The sequence below is a fragment of the Prionailurus viverrinus genome, chromosome E3 (genome assembly GCF_022837055.1).
Source record: "Prionailurus viverrinus isolate Anna chromosome E3, UM_Priviv_1.0, whole genome shotgun sequence".
In the NCBI taxonomy this organism is placed as follows: Eukaryota; Metazoa; Chordata; class Mammalia; order Carnivora; family Felidae; genus Prionailurus; species Prionailurus viverrinus.
Window position 1 is genome coordinate 35,702,135 of NC_062576.1, and position 21,435 is coordinate 35,723,569.

The 21,435-nt window shown below is 45.1% G+C and overlaps 1 protein-coding gene across 9 annotated transcripts in view; it reads right to left on the reverse strand.

Annotated features, from left to right (window-relative positions):
- RBFOX1 (RNA binding fox-1 homolog 1) overlaps positions 1-21,435 on the reverse strand; it is a 2,066,153-nt gene that overhangs the window by 175,929 nt on the left and 1,868,789 nt on the right. For all 9 annotated transcript variants that reach the window (XM_047839429.1, XM_047839430.1, XM_047839428.1 and 6 more), the window contains one exon: positions 5,559-5,801. In XM_047839429.1, coding sequence (XP_047695385.1) covers positions 5,559-5,801 — 243 coding nt within the window. The remainder of the gene's footprint in view (positions 1-5,558; positions 5,802-21,435) is intronic.

The window sequence follows — 21,435 nt, forward strand, 5'->3', positions numbered from 1 at the left end:
TGTGGGGACTCATCTCAGCCCTTGGGGAACAGAAAGGATGACCTGGTAAGTCTTTTCTGTCTGTAATTTCTTTGCTCAGCTCTGGGAAGCTTTGGGAGCTCTGGGTGCATCCTGCTTCCCTTTTACAGATTCTGCACTTTGTGTTAAATCATGTGCATATATTAGATGTTCTTGGAGCCTACCAGATGGATGGATGTTTTCTCGTACCCAAAACTACTCGGTTTCCCAACGAAATGATGTCCTCGACAGTGCCCTCAGACTGGCATTAAGCACCGTGCACAAAGGACAGTGAGGGTGATTCCAGACACAACACTACCCTATGGAGAATAACTTAGGCATGCTAATACAGGGCTATGTATTCTAGGGTTGGGAGAACATGGGTCTGACCCACTTGGAGGGTAAATTATTTCCTTGAGTAATGCAGAACCTGCAGTGGAGAGAGGGGTACGCTTAGTCAATGTGTGAGGATACAGAGACATTTTGAGGCAAACTTGTCATAGACCATGTTCTGCTTGGTCGGGTCATGAAAGTCCAACTGAAAAGTAGGTCATGGGCAGCAGAAGCACCTTCCATACTGGCCAAGAGAGGAAAGCATATGCATGGAATCATTTGTAGTAGAAAACAAGACAGCCCCTTATATGTTCCTGCTCCTCCCCAATGCTGGGTAAGCCCCTTGCTTCAGTTTATAATGGTTCCTCTTTGAAACTTCCTGCAACAGTATGTACCCCACCCCGCCCCCCGCCCACCAACCCCAAACATGGCTGGAGAAAACCAAATGGCCAGGTAACTAACCCTCCACAAATTCACACTCTGTCAGCTCCGAGAGGAACTTGTTGCCCCTCAGATACTCTAGGAATCATCTGAGCCAAACTCCTGACATGTTTGCTCAATTTCAGGAATAAATCCATTGCTTCCCCAACTCCTCTGCTTCTCTCTGTCAGCTGATAGTGACTTCGTCACTGAGAACATGAAGGCAACAAGAGAAGGAGCTCCTCACAGGATCTCCTGACTTAAGATTTCTCCATGTGCTGGTACATTCACTCCTTCTTCTTGCTATGGTCTGAATGTTCCTGCCTCTCCCTATTCACATGTTGGAATCCTAAAGCCCCAGTGATGGTGTTAGGAGCTGGGGCTTTAGGGGGTGATTAGGTCATGAGGTGGCACCCTCATGAATGGGATTGGCGTTCTTAAAAAGGAGACCCAGAGAGCTGCCTTGCCTCTTTCACCATGTGAAGACACAGGGAGAAGGCACTGGCTATGAACCAGGAAGGGGCCCTCACTGGACCACACTGGCACCTTGATCTTGGACTTACAGCCTCCAGATTTGTGAGCAACACATTTCCGCTATTCATGAGACAGTCTGTGGGATTTGGTTACAGCAGCCCAAATGGACTAAGATGCATCTCTTCTGTCTCAAAACTGAAATGTTTCCAAATGTTCATAGATGCCTTATTTGTAGCGCCCAAAGCTGAAAACAATCCAGGTACCCATCCACAAGTAAGTGGATTGACAAATTGTGGCACATCCACGCAATGGTTTGCGACTCAGCAATGAAAAGTAGTGAGCTACTGATACATGGGACAAGTCAGATGAATCTAAAAGCAATGACGGTGAGCCCCGAGAGAAGCCAGGCAAAAAGAACCCATAACATTTGATTTTGTTGCTATAAAATTCTAGAAACTAACAACTAAGCTAGAGTGAAAGAAGCAGATCTGTGGGTTCCCCCGGGAATGAGGTAGAGGGCAAGGAGGAAAGATTGTAGAGGGGTATGAGAAAACTTTGGGGGTGATGGATATGTTGGTTACAACATCTGTACATATGTCAACACTCATCAAATTTCACACTGTAAATACAGAGAGGTTATTGTATGTCAGTTATATATTAATAAAGTTATAAAAAATGTATGTCTTCTTCTTTCTTAGACCACCTGCTCTATTTGTACACCCTTGGTCACCTCTCCTGAGTCATCATTCCCTAGCTCTTGTTCCCTGTCCCCACCACCTGGCCCCACAGGTGCCTTCTCTTTGGCATAAAATAGGATCCGAAATTGATTCTTGTACAAATTGCTTCCCTGAATTCTTATGCCCCTGAGTTGTTGTCTTTTCTTTCTCTTTACTCCAAGTGCTTACCACGACGGATAGTGCACTCTACCCCCAATCATTCCCATTTATTTCTCCACTCCCGGTCCCCTGGCATCTCTCCCCAACACTCTAGGGGCACTGCTTCTTCTCTGTCTCCAGTGATGGCAACTTCAGTAATGTCTTCTGAATTCGCACCTGCCAGGCTGCCCCGACAACACTCTTCTGGTTCAATTTCCACACTGGATACCCAGGGGATACCCCATTCATGTCTCCCTTGGCTCCATGCCTTCCAAACCTCACCGCTTATGAGTTTTTCAAGGATCTGCCTGCCCTTTTCTTCATTCCATATACTCGGCAAATGTATCTACTCTGGCCTCTCCATACAAATGGCTCACCCTTGGCTCTGACCGGATTCTCTGTTTAATACCTCTAGTGAGAAGATCCAAAGCACCTTATCACTGACTCTGGTAGGCCCATCTTTGGTCTCTATATTTGGTTATGGGGCTCCTCCATGGCTCCATTCTCAGCTTCAGACACTGAACGAATACAACCCTGTGCAAACCAGGGAAAGAGAATGATTCCCAAGGGTCTTTCCCTAGGAATGTGGTATGATGTCAGGAGCTGCAGGGACCATCCCAGAAAACTAGAGAATGTAGTTGAGCAGGAAGAAAAAGAGACTGAAATGGATCTTGTTGGAACCTAACACGTATGTGCCCCAAAACAAGCTGTGTCTAAAGTCAGCCCACCTCTAAGACTTTTTGTTGTAAAAGTCAACACATTCCCTGCTGATTTTCTGTTACTAGCAACCAGAAGATTATGAAATGTATATTCCTTCAACCATGATGTGGAGGGACATCCCCCCACAAGTGTCCCATCACAGAAATACACTAAAGCCTTAAACATCTATGTTCTATAGTTTGCCACATTATAATCATAATAGAACGGAGAGTGCGCCTGCTCACTGTTTCACAGTGCCGCAGTGCCTGGGCCACTATGGACACCCAACACCCTGTTTAACTTTGTGTTGATCTCTAAAGAGTTCTTTTTGTGAGAGAAGGACATTGAGCATCACAACATCCCAAATGGACTAAGATCTCTTTTTAGGTATGCATCATTAACCCTTCTAAAATTTCATTTTATAACTCTTCTGGCTTAAACTCTTTTCAACGGTTCCCATTGCCCCTAATGTGGAAGTCTATCCACTGATCAAATCCACCAGGCCTGTGGGGTATGATCCCTGGTGACGGCCCCATTCCATCCTTTGCCACTGCACCCCCAAACCTTCTTCACCCTGGCCTCTTTTTAATTCTTTGAATAAGCCAAGATCTTTTCAACCTTGGCATTACTGGCCTCGATATTCCTTCTGCCTGGAAAGTGTGTCTTCTCATCTTAACATCTTCTTAAAGACATCATCCTAGACTACTCATCTGCAGGCAGTACCCATAATCTTTATCCTCCATGGCACCTGTCGTTTTCTTAAGAGCAGGTATCACAGTTTGTGTTTATACAAGCTGTTTGAATGACACATGCTCACTCTATGACTGTCATGCAAAGTTATAAGAGGGAAAGGATCATTTCTGTTCCATTCACCCACATCGCTGGGATGAGTCCTGGCCACAGTAGATGCTTAAAAATATTCATGAACGAATGAATCTTCCACAGCAGGTTAGTATACTTGGCGTGAATTGAGGCTTAATAGATAGTGTCTGATTGGGCATTTTTATCCCTTTTGTAGTCCTAAGATAACCTTCTGAAGCCCTACCATCGTTCACTGTCACAGAATAACCCAAAACAAATACATGGCAACACCATCACTATAACCTGGTAGTCAACGCAATGGTAACAAACACCTGCTAAACCAGCAAACCCATTAAATGAACGCATCCCTAAGTTTGAACAGCCAGCTATAGACAGGCAATAGCAGCACTAATCACAAAACCCCAAAGGTGGAAACAACCCAAATGCCCATCAGTGAATGGAGGTACAAACAAGAGTGGCATATCCATAAAATGGAATTATATTCAGTCACGGAAGGTAATAAAGTACTGACATGTGCTACAGTGTGGATGAACCCTGAAAACATTCTATTAAGTAAAAGAAGCCAGTCACAAAAGGTCGGACATGGTGTGATCCCATTTTTTATGAAATGCCTAGAATAGGCAAATCCATACGGGCAGAAAGCACATTTGCAGGAATGTGGATCGTCTGCTTAATGGGTAGAGCATCTCCTCCTGGGGAGATGAAAATGTTCTGGAACTAGATACAGTGATAGCTGCACTGAGCTGTGAGTTTCTCAACCCCACTGAATTATACACACAAAACTGGTTGAAGTGGTAAAATTCACCTCATAGACGTATTTTACCACAATTAAAAAAGGGGAGACAGGCAACACACAATGTTAGAGTGTATGCTATTTTTAAAAATCTCCGAACCTAACCTCCAAACGTAAAACCCTCCTGCTTCAAACCAAGAAATCCCTTCACAAGTCCTGGTTTTTCAGAGGCCTGGGGGCAGGAGAAAGAGGCACAGTTGCCTTCCATCTATAAAATGTTCTGGACTACAGGCCTGGTGTGCTTGTAAAGAATTCCTCAGAACCTCTCAAATGTACAGATACATCTTGTGGTACATGCGGGGTGATTTTAGGTCAAGCACAAACGAACAAGTGTTTAATTTTAACAATTAGTTTTCTTTAGGCTTATCTTTGACTAGTAGCCAACAATGGTGGCTTTTAACTTACGGTGGTGAAAAAATGCATCTTTTTTGTTTGTTGGCTTGCTTTTAATCCCCGGAATGCATTCACATGCAATGAAATGTACTCTCTTTGGTGCATAAAGTCACGTAAACAAACAGCCACCATCAAAATACAGAAAATTCCATGAGCCCAGCAAAATTCTCTGGCGCTCCCCTTTGCAGTCCAGGCCTCCCCCACCCTAGGGCTCCCAGAAAACACAAAAGAACACAGGTGAATCTCAAAGGCATGAAGAAGGCTAAGGAGGCTGAAGAAGACAGGGGCCGACATGGGCAGGAGCTGTGAACACGCATGAGGTCTCTTATCCGGGGGACAGAAATATTCCGAAATTAGACTGTGCCAAATGGTTGCACAACTCTGCAAATATACTAGGAATCGGTGATTTGTGCACCGGAAACTGGTGAATTTTATGGTATATAAATTATATCTCCATAAAGCTGTTTAAAAAATCACACAGTGTATAATCCTACTGAGAGGACATGATTCCAGAAAAGGCAGAACAACAGGAACAGAAATTAGATGAGAGTTTCCCCTCACGAATAAAGTTAAGGAAAAAAGCATTGATTTCAGTAAGCAACATGAGAGGAGGCCTGCAGACAGGTGAATTCTACGAGCCGCGGCAACAGGGGCGGGCTCAGGGGTTGCTCCGCTGCAGGAGCCTCCGTGGGGTGGGGTGCGCCCGGCCGCCACTGCCCCCTCCCTGCTCCCCGGGACCGGCGCCCACTTACTGTGGCAGTGCCGGACACGGTCTGCGCGCTCGTGTCCGCGGCGCTCTGCTCGGAGTGCGTCTGGGCGGGAGGATACAGGTTTAACGTGTGCTCCGGTACGGTGGTCTGGCCCGTGTACTCTGGTGCGGGGTGGGGATGAGGGGCCGTGTATTCCGCGGGGATGCCGTTCTGGGGGGGGGCAAACTGGGCCGAAGCGTAAGGCTGAGCCATGGTGTCCGGGGCAGCTGCTGCTTCCTGATTACCCTGGAAAATCAGAAAGGGGGAGACAAGGCGAAACACCGTGAGCGCGAACCAGGCAGAACCTCTCCCTGGGGCCCAAGGATGAGCGCTCCCCCGACACTTTGCAGGTGCCAGCACTGTGCCAAGAGCCTGAGATGGATGCATCCCACTTAATCTTCACCAGACTCTATAAGGAAATAATACCTGTCATTTATATAGACCTAACCCCATTGCACAGATGCAGAAATCAAGGCTCAGAAAGGTGCAGTGAAGTCACATTCCCCAAGCCATCCAGCCCCATAGCCAAGGAGTGGGAGGGTCTGTGCCCTGCTCGATTGGATTTTTCTGGCAGATCCTCCTTATTTCATCCCCATTTTGGAACATGTGAGCATGTAGTTGTCTCCAGTGACAGCAGAGACTTGATTTGATACTTAAAATGCCAAGAGAGAGATTAAATTGAACGTGTGTGTTCTGGAGAAACACAATTCATCTAAGCGTTTGAATTTTATCAAAGTTTTATGTGACTCGGCTCACATAATGGGATGGAGGGGTCCTTTTAATGGTCACAGTGTGCGTGCGCGCGTGTGCGTGTGTGTGTGTGTGTGTGTGTGTGTGTGTGTGATGTTCCCAGTGCCAATATGAAGCAGCCAATGGAAAGTCAAGGCCTAATTTGGACAAAGATGGCACTCTGTGATACTGTGTTCACCATTTTAAGTATCTTTTCAAAATGCTGGACTTCACTCAGCCTCATTAGTCAATGCCTCCCCCCACCCCTTGCCTTTTTTTTTTTTTTTATAAGCACAGAGTATTATATAACAATTCACCCTTCCAATCTAGGCAAAACATGCAGTGTGATAATTACAGTCAAGTCAAAAGAATTAAAAAAAAACCTGAATTCAAATGCTTCCATTTCAGGAAATATCTATCTCTCTCCACCCCACCCCTACCCTTATAACTCTACTACCGTACACACACACACACACACACACACACACACACCATCAGAAACTGTAACCCAGGGGGCCAAATTTTTCATGGTCTCAAGAGATGGGATTGCACGGTCAGAGAGAGAGAGAGAAGCTTAGCAATTAAGCACACCAAAGAGCTGCCTCTTCCATTGTCTGTGGTCAATTAGATGTGACTTCAGCCCTCCTATAATGATACCAGGGCAAAAATGTCAGGATTGCTCACATCTCCTCAGTCCCCGCCACCAACATTTGAGAACCTCTTCAGCTAAAGCAACTTGAGTGCGGAAAAAACATTATGACATAGAAGGGGAGAAAAAAAAAAGTTTATTCTCGGAGCAGCGCACAGAGCTTGTGCATTTGTTTAGAGGGGACCTTAATTAGAATGTTAAAGATGACACTTTGAAGAGAACGAAGCTTAGGATAAGTTTAAACCATTTTACAAGTGAAAACATTCCCATCACGCCCTTTCCTCCCCCAGCTGAACGTCTCCAAATGCCTGGGCCACTGGAAGCAGAAATGCACAGCCATTGCCTGCTTTCTAGCATCTTTTCCTAGCATCTGGGGATGAGCAGGGTCTGCCTGCGCTGTGGCTGGATCCCTGCCCATGGAGAGTTAACCCTGACCATCTTCAGGAAGCCACAGGGGACACTCAGGGTCCTTGCTGCTCAGTGTGCTTTTGTCTTCTCTTCAAGAACAGCACCTGGTTTTCTTTTAAGAGACACTTCCACTCTCAGCCCAGAGAGCACACATGTGGCTGAGACCTGCCTCAGATTACCTCCAGACACAGGACGCCCCGGCTAATCAGAGGGCTATAAAAACAATTCAGTCCCCAAGTGGCCCCTTGAAACCGGACCACCTAAAGCAGAAGCCACACCCAGCAGACAACGGAGCCCAGAAACTGAGAAACAAGTGAACAGAGTCCTGGCGACATCATATCAGGTCTGGGATCCAGCTCTACCTGTGGTTAGTAACACCACTGTTTGCTTTCCTTCCACGCATCAGTAAATGTCTCATTTCGTTTAAGATAGGTTTTTTTTCCATGTTACTTACAACCAAAAGAGTCTGGACTAAGAAGAACAAAAACATCCTCTCCTGTTTATAAGCCAACTTGCACCCTTCTACGCTACAGGGCTGCTCAAGCAACATATCCCTCTGTACACACATTCCAGGCGATGCTGCTTCTCTCTGGCTGATCAGACCTTGAGAACCCTCCAAAGGGAAATTCATTGTGCCAGATTCTACTTCTGGCCAAAGGCCTGTTTCACTCCCCCCTACCTTCGATCTGGTGCATGTTTGAAATGAAAGTCAGACTTGAGAAAACTCCAGGGGTGGCCCCAGGGGGGAGCATGAAGTGCCCAGCAATGGCAGGGAGATGGTCACATAAAGAAAAGCTTTCCCTCCTGTGTCTTCAGCAGAAAACGGTTTTATGGCAACACCCATGCCCATGTGGCCTCTCTGCACGGCAGAGCAATCTCAGGAAGAGTGACCTGCCCGCCTCCCCCCCCCCCCCCCCCCACCCCCGGTTTCCAAAAACCATCAGAGGCTTAATCTTAGGATCTGGGCTCTCTCTGCTTCAAGAGGAGAGGAGCCTACCCTCAGGAAGCTGACGGGTGCTCCAACTCTCAACAGCATTGACTCTACCCATTCACTGCCCCTGTGCCTGGAAAGCCCTCGCTACTCTCTTTCCTGGCTAGTCTCGACTGCCCTTTTGGGTCCCTGAACAAGTCCTCCAGCCAGATTTCCCTGACACCGAGCCCACTTCAGCTGTGTGTCCTCTATGCTCCCCTGGAACTTGTGGCCCCATCTCACATGACTCCTAGGGCTGCCACTGGAGAGGGTCCTAAGGGCTGGGGATAGTGTCACATTCTACAGTGCCTCTCCAGCGTCCCACAGCATGCTAGCTACAACGTAGGCATTTATAAGCACTTGCTAAGTGAATGCATGCTTGAATGATGAACTTTGGGCTCTGTGGAGCTTAGCCTGGCAGCAGGCCATAGGGTGGGTTGGGGGGAGTAGGAAAGGGGTTGGCAAATGACCCATGAGACAAATCTGGCCCACTGGTCGTTTTGTAAATAAACTTTTACTGAGACACAGCCATGTTCATTGTGCTATAATGGCAGAGTCGAGTAGCTGTGAGAGACCTACAAAACTGAAACTATTTAACCATCTTGCTCTTTGCAGAAAAGTTTTCCAATCAAGGTGGTCAAGGTATCACTAAAATATGGGGATGTCAACTAAGAAGCCACCATCGCATAAATAGTTTGGGCAGGAAATAAAGCTGGAAGTTAAACCGGGAGAGAGTGAAGGGGGGTGCATTCTCCCTATTCTCCCTAGAACCAAGGAGGGACGCTCAGCTATGAAGATGGCACCCAATGGAGGAGTCAGTCTTCTTCAGAACGTGGTTTCCATCTCTGCACGTCTGCGCTCTAAGCACACACACATGCAGGCTTCACTCTCAGCACAGTGGGCTACAGAGGGGGACATCCATGAGGGCCTCAGGCTTCTGTGCTCAGGGGAGAGGCATCCCTCTCCTCACAGGTGCTCAGAAGGCACCCTGATGGATGCTGCTTTCCTCTCAGGCCTGGAAGGCGCCAGGCACTGTGCTGGGGTCTTTAAATCAGTATTTCTTTATGTTATGTTATGTTATGTTATGTTATGTTATGTTATGTTGTGTTATGTTATGTTAATTAATTTTAATGTGAATTTTATTTTTGAGAGAGACAGAGAGAGAATGAGCAGGGAGGGGCAGAGAGAGAGGGAGACACAGAATCCGAAGCAGGCTCCAGGCTCCGAGCTGTCAGCACTCAGCCTGATACACAGCTCAATCTCACGAACTGCGAGATCATGACCTGAGCCAAAGTCAGATGCTCAACCGACTGACCAGCCAGGTGCCCCTGCATCAGTATTTCCTACACAGGATGACCGCTCCCTGGGGGACAGCTGACAGTGTGTGCAGACACTTTTGGTTGCCAACAGTGGGGGGAAAGGTTGCCGATGATGTCTAGAGGGTAAAGGCCAAGGATGGTGCTGAAGCCCCTACAATGCACGGGACAGGCCGAGCCCCAAGTGTTCACTGTGCCCAGACCCAGATTCCCTGCTCTGCACGCACATGCTATATCTTCCATCCCATGGTACTTTGCTGTGGAGTACCGTGCAGCCCAGAACTAGGACGGATTTTGCAAGGTCACAGCAACAGCTCTTAGGGAAGCTGGGAGCTGAACTACAGCCTGGGTATCTCTCATCTGCCAAGGCTATCTGCTGGTGGCAACATTCATTCCCATTTTTAAACATACCTCTCTCTGTCATACATACACCTGTGGCCTCAAGACCTGCAACTCACCCTCCAGGAAGGCAGGTGCTGGGGGATGTGGGACAAAAATACCAGTGTCCCAGTAGCTGGATTAGCCCCTGGGGAGGGTTAGAGCAGAGGCCTGGGAAATTTGTGCCATCTAAGCTCAGAGCCTCATGAGGCTCTGAGGCCATCCTAGGAAAGAGAAGGGCCAGCTGGGGACAGGCTGCCAACCTCTACCAAACCCTGTGCGTTCTGGCACACCCAAGGCACTGAGCCCTAGGGTTGTGTCCGTGGCCACCCAGGAGCCCTTGGCTAGCAAGCATTTGGGTCCACGGGGCTCTGGACTGTACTCCTGTTCCTGAAGGCCTCAAACAGATGTTAGTGGGACCTCCCACAGTTACTTATTAACACTGACAGCCATTCCAGAGAGACCCTAATTAATATTCCCAACATTTGCAATTTGGGCTAATTACAGCTAATATTTAATTAAGATCATTGTACTTCCTGTGGAATTATTTTTCACCTTCAAATGGCTTCAGAGATGTCTTTGTTTCCTCCCTAGTGATGTTCCTGGATTCTGAACTTAGCTGAAGTGTGTTTTCTGGAAAAATACATTTGCGTTAAGGGCACCTTTGGCACTCCGGGTCAAGGCAAATCTTGGGCACATGAACAGGATCCTGGTTGAAAGCTGAGGCCAACTTCATGTAGGTGACAGTGACAGACAAAAATTATTTGGAGCGTTCTGGCTAGACATTCCCTCATTTGTAGAAGCCGCCTTTCTTCTACCTCCGATGCCAAACCCCCACCTTTCCCTAAATAAGTGGAATGATCACAGAGATTCTGATATCTACTGAGTCAGGGTGCCTGTGGGTGTTCCGAGGTGATGAGGAGGGTGATTCTGCCTTTCACAGAACCCCCACATCACCAAGCAAGTGCTTCAAGAGATCTGCAAACCTAACATCAAATTTTCAGTGCCTGGACTTTCCTAGGTTGCTGACAAATACACAATTTTTTTTTTTTTTTTTAAAGCCAAGACCGTTTTAACATCCACTATTGCTGCTGCAGAACCGGACAGAAACTTGAAATAAAGAACATTGATTAGGAACATAGAGGAAACTTCCTTGTCCTCAGTCAACCAAGCCTCAATTAAAGCAGAGACTCAACAACAGCAGGCTGATGTGGGACCCCATCATTACCCGAGACACCCCAATGGGTAGCTTGGATTCCAGTTACTGAGCACAAGAGGATTATTAAAATGCAACCAAGTCTGAGTCACCAAAGCAAAAATAAATGCCATTTCAATTTAAATATTTTACTGAAGCATGAAATAGCCAGGATATTACTGCTATTTTAAGACAAACACCGTAATCTGACTATTAGTATAGTATGTTGACTCTACCGCATGCAGACTTTCAGAGAGGCATCTTCAAACACAGGAGGACTGCTTTGGTCACTGGAACATCCCGCATCTTTAATTTCCTTTCCGAGGTGGGCTCAGGAGATAGAGTCAGAGAGAAAATGCGAGGTTTTTTGTATTTGTTTTTTTTGGTTTTGGTTTTTTTTTTTTTTTTTTACCCCTAGACATCTCCTTCTCCCAATTCATTGCCCTGAGGGGTTTAATAAAGTAGTTTTTAGAAAGCAATAAGAGAACAAAGGGTGGAAACACATCAGACTTTGCAAAATATTTTGGCCCCAAATCTAATGCAAACCACATTTCAACTGAGGAATCGTCTTTACATAGCAGAGCACAAAGTGGGGATGTTCTTTTCACGGTAACTGCCTGACTCTCAATGAGAGGGGAGGGTGCCTGCTTTCAGAGCCAACGCGGACTTTAAAATAATGAAGTATTGTTTTCTGTGTGCATGCGTGTGCCTCCCCAGCTTTAATAGTCCAACTTCTCAAATCATCTTTTCCCCTTTAGCTTCTGGAATTGATTTGTCCCCAGTGCATTTCTTGCCCTGAGAAATCCCTTCTGGCCTAAACACAGTCCTTATAATGAAGACATGCCCAGGGATCGTCCAGCCCTGGTAAAACAGTGATTGCATCCATCCGCACAGCCAAGAAAAGCAGCCACTCCCGGAGGGACCCCCCACCAACCCAGACTCCTGGAGGAAACCCTCCCTTCCGGGCTGCCTGCCTGCAGTTGTCGGTCTTGCTGACTGTTTGACTTTAGTTTTGTAGCATGGTCTGTTCTAGTTCTCAGGCAAGGAATTGCGCACATTCAGAGAAAGCCTCCAGTGCCTGACTGAAAAGAGCTAAGCTGTATCATGCCCCCGGGGGCATTGAAACAAAGAAGAAAATGCAAAATTACACCATTAATCTGCTGGTTCTAGGACCAGCTCAGTTCGACACACCAAGCAGAAAGCCGACACACACACACACACACACACACACACACACACACACACACACACACACTCTTGGCTGAAATCCTCCCCCCACCTCCGAGCAGGATTCAAGGAGCAGAGTACGTATCGCAGAAAGCAACAGAGACTTAACGCGAGGAAAGGCTTCAGCTTCATTCAAATTCACAATTTCGAGTGAAATATAAAATCAGGAAAAATACCTGCTGTACCATCCTGCTTCCTTTCTCCTCCATAAACTTAGCAGCTGTTCTAGCCCCACACCACAAAGCATCTGCCCAAACCAAGCCTCAGTTACGAGCGAGGGTGTGCGCTCTGTGCAACGTGTGGATGGCTGGGTGTTGAAGGAGGGGAGCTGAGGCCGCCTGGCTGACCTGCCCCTCAACATCTGACTGCTCCCAAAACCAACCCCAGATGGGACTCTTTCCGCCAGCGAGGCCTGGCCCATCAATCACGGCTCGCCCCTCCTCTGGCTCCTGTTCTCAGTTTCAGGGTGCACACTGAGCAGATGATTATATAGAGGAGGAAGAACACACACACACACACACACACACACACACAGAGCGCTCGCCTACATTAATAGCTGTTTAAAAAACATTAGAAATGGTATCCTATGCATTGCCTGGAGCTGGAATTTTTCATTACTAAACTAAATATATGATATGCAAAGTTATGAAATCCACCGGGAGCTTGCTTACTATCCTATTTTGTTTTATATTTTTAAGAGAGGTGGGGGTACCAGGGGTAGCTGGAAAGAGGCAGAGGCGGGATGAAGAAAGAGCTCAGAGACAGAGGGATGCGGATAGGAAAATTTAAAGAAACACCCTGAGAAGAGAGGGAATGCATTTATAACAAAGCTGCGTGGTTAATTGTAAACTGATCTTAAAATACTGTAACTGACGATGCTTTGGAAGATTTGGAAGCCCAGCTCCTTTGCAGACTAGCTGTGTGACCTTAGGCAAGTAGTTGCAACGCTCTGGGCTCCAGTTTTGGCTTCTGTTTAGTTGGGATGATGATGAGTGACTTCACGGTGTGATTGCAAGGGTCAAAATAAAAACCAAATCATAACAAAACAAACACACTAAGGGCTTGGCTTTTAGTGTGCGCTATATAAACAGATTCATTCATCACATCCAATAACATGGCAAGCAAGACTCAAGATCACCTGTGTCCCTATGGACCTTGCATTCAAGAGGGGCAGCAGGTTTTCAAGAGAGGAAGCCAGAGATGATTCCCAAATCCCAGTGGTAATCAGAGCTACATAGGACAAGTAGAGGGGTCTTGCTTTCTTCTTTTCTTGAACTTTTTCTCCTCTTAGCTCGTTTTTTTCCTTCTCTTTCAAATGAGCAAAAACAAAACCACGTACAAAAAAATCCCCAGTGATTTCAATGCCAAATGCTGCAGCCTCTCTATTTAAAGCCACAAATACTTTGTTCTTTCTTTATTATTAAAGCTACAACAACCAGAGTGAAATGTCAAAACAATCTCAGTTTTCATTTGGCCATGACTTCCTTGCTTGCCGAGGGAGAGTTTCAAGAGTCCCATCCACCCTTCCCGTGGACAGCTGCTTATCACCAAGCCACCCTGCCAAGAGAGGAGAGATCTCGCTATACTGGAGGGAATGGATGGGGTTTCTGAAGTGATTAAACGTGTAATTAAATTGTATAACAGAGGAGGGTTTAGGGCAGGAGAGGTTGCCTGGAAGAATTCAACCTTCCTGCTGGTGTGCTGCTAGTTCAGGTAGCCCCTGGGTGATTTTTTGTTTTGTTCTGTTTTACTTCCCAGCTCCCCAGGGTTGGAAAGAAAATCTGGATACACAGTATTTGTGCCATCCTTCCATTTCCACTTCTGATCACACTGCTGAGACACCTCTGATGCAGAATCAAATAAGCAGCCCACGCAGGTTCCTTACAGAGACAGGTCAGCCCCCATCGAAGAGGTGCCACCCACAGAGGACCAGGGCCCCTTCTGTCCCCAGCCCCAACCCATCACTTGGATTCAGCACTCACTCTCAGGAGCCATAAGCTCCCTGTGCCCACAGATAAGTGAAGAGCCAAACTTTTGGGAAAGAGGGACAAGATCAAGACAGACAGACTCCCTGGTGAAGTATGCTTTGGGAGAGATGGAGAAAATGCTCAAAACAGCAGCCAACAAACCACTCAATAGAGATGAGCATTCCAGGGGGAAATAATCAGGCGGACACACTAGGACACTGGTCCCAGCCCATGGACCATCAGAATCATGTGGGGGGTATTCTAATTAAGAAAATTAGACTGCAGGTCTCTACCCCAGGCCTACTGCCTTCAGTTATCTGAGGGTGGGATCCTGGCAGGGACATTGCACAGGGCTGCCCCAGGTCATTCTGCCACACAGTCCTGGGGGACCGTGTTCTGTGTTTTTCAAATTATAGGTGAGATCCCTTGGGTTGTCAAATCCATGGAGGGAGTTATCACGCCAACATTCTTTAAATGAAATCAACTATACCACACTGGAAAAGAACAGAACAGAATAGAATAGAATAGTAAGAGTTAGTATGGTTTCATGAAACTTTTATGTGGGTGAATTGGGTTGCAATGTAAAATCTTTTATGGATTGCAGTAAAATAAATAAAATTAAAAACACCATGCTAGAAATTTCCAGTGTTTGTTACCATCTAACCTTTTACTAGTAGTGTAGCTATAGAATCGAAATCAAATGTTAAGAAGTCAGAAGTATAATGGTAGGATTATTGGCAAGTCATTTAACCTTTGTGTGCCCTGGTTCCCTTGTTTATAAATACAAACGGTAATACATATTCTTCTTCCCAATGAGGCTCTTGTAATGCTTTCGGAGACAAAGTCTACAGAAATGTGTCTTATAATCTAAAAAGTTCTGTGAGAACATTTCCTATTGTGGGGAGGAAACCAGTCCTCCTTCTAGTCCAGCAAAGTGTACCCTTTGCAGAATACATGGAGAGGTATGTCGCGTCCTAACCTACCATAGCCTGCACTGTGCTAGGCACTTTAATCCTTGCAATCATTCCCTTAAGGAAGATATTATGGTACCTTTTAAAGATAAGAGAATTGAGGCTCCAAACAAGTGAAAAATATTTCCTCCTACTGGACGTAATAGATTAGTTAAGTGGCAGAACCAACATTTGAACTTAATCTGGTCTGACTGATGAATTCCTGCCACAGAATCCATACTAAAATGAAGCTGGAGATGATGATCATGATGAGGGTGGGGATGATAATGAAGATGGAAATAATGATCATGATGACGACAGCAGTAGCGGTGATGAGAATGGTGGTGGTGATGGTGGTGGTGATGATGATGATGATGATGATGGAGATGATAATAAGAAAATTTTTCTTGAGCACTAACTAGGTACCAGTCATTGTTCTAAGCACTGACGATATAAAACTCAACAAAGGAGCTTTGTCAACATTACCTATTTTAACAAAAACCCAAAACTGTTATTCCCTCTCCAAGGGAGGTGGAGTCACTTCCTCATACGCACAACTGGCAAGTGCTAGTTAGCTAAATCTATCGGACTCCTAAGCTCTATATTCTAAAGTAGTCGGAAATGGGTTCAAGTGTGACCTCAATTAGGTAAGCATACAAACCTTGGGTTTCCCTAACTATACCAGCTTGTAGAAAAGCATCTCCACAACAAAGAACTCTGAGATTGCTCTGAGGCCCTAACTCACAAAAACAAACAAAACAACAATGATAACAAGAATCTGTGTCATGGATTCAAGTGAAAACAATTTGTTTGATTTCACTCCCCTCAACAGGGAACCAAGAGAGAGGCCAGAAGCCATCTTGCTGTGGCTGACAAACACCAGGCCCCGAAATACAAACCAGCTGAGTGGGTGGCAGGCTAGCAATGACGACGTGTCATGTTTGCAAAATGTTCCATCCTGATTTTCCATTTGGAGTCACAGAAGGCAATGGAGAGGTTGTTTTTCTCAAGTCCTTAAAAGTCAGCGACAATCAAATATTTATGGCACTTTGTGCAAGTCAGGAGCCTTGATAGGGCTGCTCATGAGGTGCTATTTCCAAAGGGAAAAGCGCTGGTCTCTTAAAAAATTAGCAGCCGGGGCGCCTGGGTGGCTTGGTCGGTTAAGCGTCCGACTTCAGCTCAGGTCATGATCTCGCGGTCCGTGAGTTTGAGCTCCGCGTCGGGCTCTGTGCTGACCGCTCAGAGCCTGGAGCCTGTTTCAGATTCTGTGTCTCCCTCTCTCTCTGCCCCTCCCTTGTTCATGCTCTGTCTCTCTCTGTCTCAGAAATAAATAAACATTAAAAAAAAAAAAATTAGCAGCCTCTGGAACAAGTCAAGATCCCAACCAACAACATCAGGCTCTTAAAAAGATATGTTTTCTTATCTTGTTCACCATTGCCCCAGGGTCTCAGAGGGCCCTGACTTGTCCTTTAAAACTTGTGTCAAAGTGCAATATTCTATACTTTTTGATTTTCATGTTATATGCATTTTTATATTATATATTTTTTTGAGGTCTGTCTCCAAGTAGACTGTAAACTCTATGAGGACAGGAACCTCATCTGTTTTTTTTTTATCACTAGTGTCTCAAGCTTTTCAAACAGTAGGATGCACCCATACACATCCAGAAGTTTTGACGAATGAAAACTGAATGCCCAAGTTAGTCCCTTTATCCTCTTTGCTTACTGACACCAAGACCTGTGCAACTCACCCAGGACCTCAGGGCACTGAGAAACAAGCCCAAACTATTAAATGTTGCTCTGTACCATTAAAAAAAATTCCCCACCGGGATATCCCAACACGGTACTGAAAGACTTCTTGTTAGAAGGTCATGCATCACAGGGCTTCACCTGTCTATCCATGAATTAGCTGTGAATGCTTAATTATTTCCTATCATTAATAAAAAACTAACAGCCAGAGCAGCTGGTATTCATTCGAGCTCTTTCTGAGCAGCAGACAATGTTAGTCACTATATATACATATATATATATTACTTAACTTCATCTCAACAGGAAGTATATTTTTAATAAACTTGTTTTCATCACACCCACCTCACAGATAAGAAAGGACAAGGTCTTGAAGCTATTACATGGTAGATACAGACCTTAAATCCATGTCTTTCTCCAAACCCAAGGTACCTTCAAATATGCTATGACTGACCTCTCTGTTGGCAAGGTGAAGGATGGTACTTGTAAGGGTTATGGTAGTACTATTCAATCACAAAATATTTTCTGAGATTTTTCGGGCAAATCACTGAAGTATCCCAGCCTAAGTGAGAGGCTACCAGAGACATGAGATCTTTGTTCCTGCTGTCCCAAGATTTAGAACCCAAGTGAGTATTAATAGGGTTAATTATGATAATGGTGATTGTAACATTATTAATAACAAAGATAATATAATTAGAAGGGCTCATAACATGTACTTGCCACTGCCCTAAATGTTCTATAAATGTAACTCCTTCAATGCAACCCACAGTCCCATGACATTTTCACAGTCATTGTGTTCATTTTATAGATGGGTGGCTTTGAAAGATTAAGCCAATAATCGAGGCCACTCCGATAGCACATGATGAAACTCCTCTTTGTACCAATCCAGTTCAGAACTCAGAGCAGGAAGCTTAAAAACAAATTAGAAGGAGTTCCTGTGTAGCCTTTACTCAGTTTCCCCCAATGGTAAGGTCTTGCATAACTATAGCATACTATCAAAATTAGGAAATGGACACTCTATGACCACTACCTTACATTGCTGCAAACACAATGAGACCTTAGGGCGGTGAAAACCCAGCTGTTGTGAGTATTTTGTTATCAATACCATGGCAAAGTCACCATTGTCATCTATCCTCAAGTGACAGCTGGAGCTGCCCACCCCTGTCACACATATAGTGATGCAGACAGAAGGGCAGGTGAGCAAGCAAATAAATATTAGCAAAAACTGTTTTCATAAGAGAATGAACACGCATTTTAAATTATAATTCAGCAAGGATTCTTCACCTCCTGGACACGGAGGAAACCTTCAATCTGGAGCAGACTTTAACTGTCACGTTCTGTCTCCTCTCCTGCTAGCTACTTTCTAAAAAGGAGGAACGTTCTCACCACCACTAACATCACCACCAGGGTAACATCAGCGCCAACTTCACATTCAAGATTAATTTCAATGACTTGCACCATTGCTAATCCTACTGCTTTTAGCCAAATCCACAAAAAGGATGGATTTTGTTTCCTTAAATAGCTTGCTTCCAGGTACCCTGCAGATATGATTTGGGATGATATCCCTGTTACCTATTCCATCATAGCTATCTGAAGGATTCTCCACCTTCTTCTAAAAAGGAAAATTGATAGATCTGGTGTGAGACAATTGTCTCTGTAAGAGAGGAGGTCACTATACCTACAGACAGCACCAAGTAGCTCAGAGGGGTACTAGGTCTGCCATGGATGTTGCTGAGTAAACCATCCTACTAAGAATGTCACTGAGGGTCTGTCACTAGATTTAGAAAATTGGGAGCATCAAGTCACATTGCTAGAAAGAGAATCATATACTCTCTTCACTGGAATGTTACAGATCATGAAATATTCCAGCAAAGGGAAAAGTAAGCATTCTGGATGGAAACCCGTGGGAGGAGTAGATACCATTGTCTTACACATGGATGGATTCAGCATCATTTCCTTTCAAATCATGTTAGGAAAACTGGGTGTTTCTATCCATCAGAAAAGTTGGTCTCCCAATGCCACTAGTCAACATTTCTCCTTCTTCAGTCCTCCTCAAAGCTGAAAGTCCTCCTCCACAGCATAGGTGATACAACCCCATGACCTTGAGGAGACATGGCTCAGTTAAGGCACAGAAAGTACTTACCACCCACACATAGTTTATAATGAATTTACAGAACCAAACATTTGAGTGTATTTTTAATGACCCAATTTCCTCACATGACTATCATCAGCCTTTCAGAAGTGTGTAACTCCTTCAGGACAGGAACTTGTTGGATTCATCTTTAACACTTCCCTCTTTGTCTTCCATATTTTGTACTCAGGTGTTTGACATGATAAATATCTGTTGGCTCGCATTCACCTCACTTGTAGAGAGATGTCTAATCTGGTTAGAGAAACAGGCAAAGATGATAAAATATGACCTTGTCTTTCATGGTATGTTGCATAAGTTTTAGCCTCTAATAGTTTGCCAACTGGAAAAAAAAGGGCTGTCATAAAATGAATTATACTTGGACTTGGAAGAAATGAAATTAGGAAAGACTGCCAGATAGCAAGGGCGATGAACTATTCAAATAGGCAAGAGCTTCAGATTCATGCAATTGTGTCAGTGGCTAAGTATCAGGCATCTTCTGGGCAGCCCCTGCTAGGTTCAGGGGCTACAGTAATGACGAGGACAGACATAGTCCAGGTATCTCTGCAGCTACCAGCTGGAAGGATACACAGGACAGTCCAGGACTTTGCAGTGCAAGGGGATATGTGCCACAAGAAGATCAATCTAAGGAGCTAAAGGGTCTCATTTATCCCCGATGGTTTATCAAGCAAGGCTTTCTGGAAGAACAGATGTATCAACTGAACGTTGAAAGTGAGCCGAAAACAGCTAGGCAGCATAAACGGTTGGCAAAATCATATGCGGGAAGTTGTAATGCTGCGTGCAGTCGGAGGGAACACCTCAGACCCAGAGTGGCAGAATCAATGAAAAGGAGGAAATAAAAGTCAGGTGGCTATTTTCGGAGCTACAGACCCCACAAAGTATAGGACGGAGATACAGACCTAGAGGCTAATGGACTGTATGTAAGCCCTTGAGGGCAGAGACCCAGGTCTGTTTTACTGAGAACTGCATTCCCAGCACTGTCAGAATGGCAGGCACAGAGTGAATGCTTTAAAAAAAATATTTTGGTTACATCAGAGCAAATGCAATGATGTCACAAACCAGGCTGAAGCTAGTCGAGGGAAGGAAGAGGAGAGAGTAAAATAAAGGCAACTGATCATTTAAAATACCCTCTTGACATTACCTTTTCACTTTTAAGTAACTCAAATGCTTGAAATAGAAGAAATTCACAGAGGAAACAGGTGGACAGCTTAAGTGAATAAATAAGACAGAGGCTCCTCACACTTGCTATCACCGTGTTCACACTAGCTTAGCGGATGAGAGCTGTAGAGGTAACTGGGGGCACTTACACATGATCTGTTTGAGCTTCACACACTATACTGGAAGGTAGGTAGGGTGGACACCATTCAGGTCCATTTAACAGAAGAGAAAGCTGATGCCCAGGGAAGTCAGTGACATGCCCAAGTTCAGACAGCTCTTCAGTGCTCTAGCTGGGATTTGAAATCTAGATATCTTTTCATTGTACTAAGCTGCTTCCAAAGTTTTCTTAAAAAAATTTTTTTTAACGTTTATTTATTTTTGAGACAGAGAGAGACAGAGCATGAATGGGGGAGGGTCAGAGAGAGGGAGACACAGAATCCAAAACAGGCTCCAGGCTCTGAGCCGTCAGCACAGAGCCCGACGCAGGGCTCGAACTCACAGACAGTGAGATCATGACCTGAGGCCAAAGTCGGCTGCTTAACCAACTGAGCCATCCAGGCACCCCCTAAGTTTTCCATTTGTATGACCTGAGATGTAGCTATACCAATAGGCTCGATGGCATGAAGCATTTTTGGGTGTCCTCCAACCTTACCTCATAAACTTACACAAAGAATAAACAAAAAACTGAGTGTGGACATTAGGGCAATTGAAACTATCGTCAGAGCAAAGCATTTTATTGGCCCGATAAATTCAATACAACTCAACTTGGCATATGCACGGCAGTGCTAAAGTTATTATTATTATTTTTAAGTAAGTTCAGAGGGATTGAAAGTAAAGCCATGTCCTGTTACTGGCCCTGTCCGAACACCAGGCTCTCTGAGCCTGTGGCCCTCAGCCAAAGTGCCACCTGAGACCGGAGAGCTTGGAATTCTTCACATATGTTTGATCAGTGCATAAATATTATTTTTCTGTAGCTAAGGATGTGTGGTATTCTTAGGGATATCTTCTTTTTTTATTTTTTTTAATGTTTATTTTTGAGAGA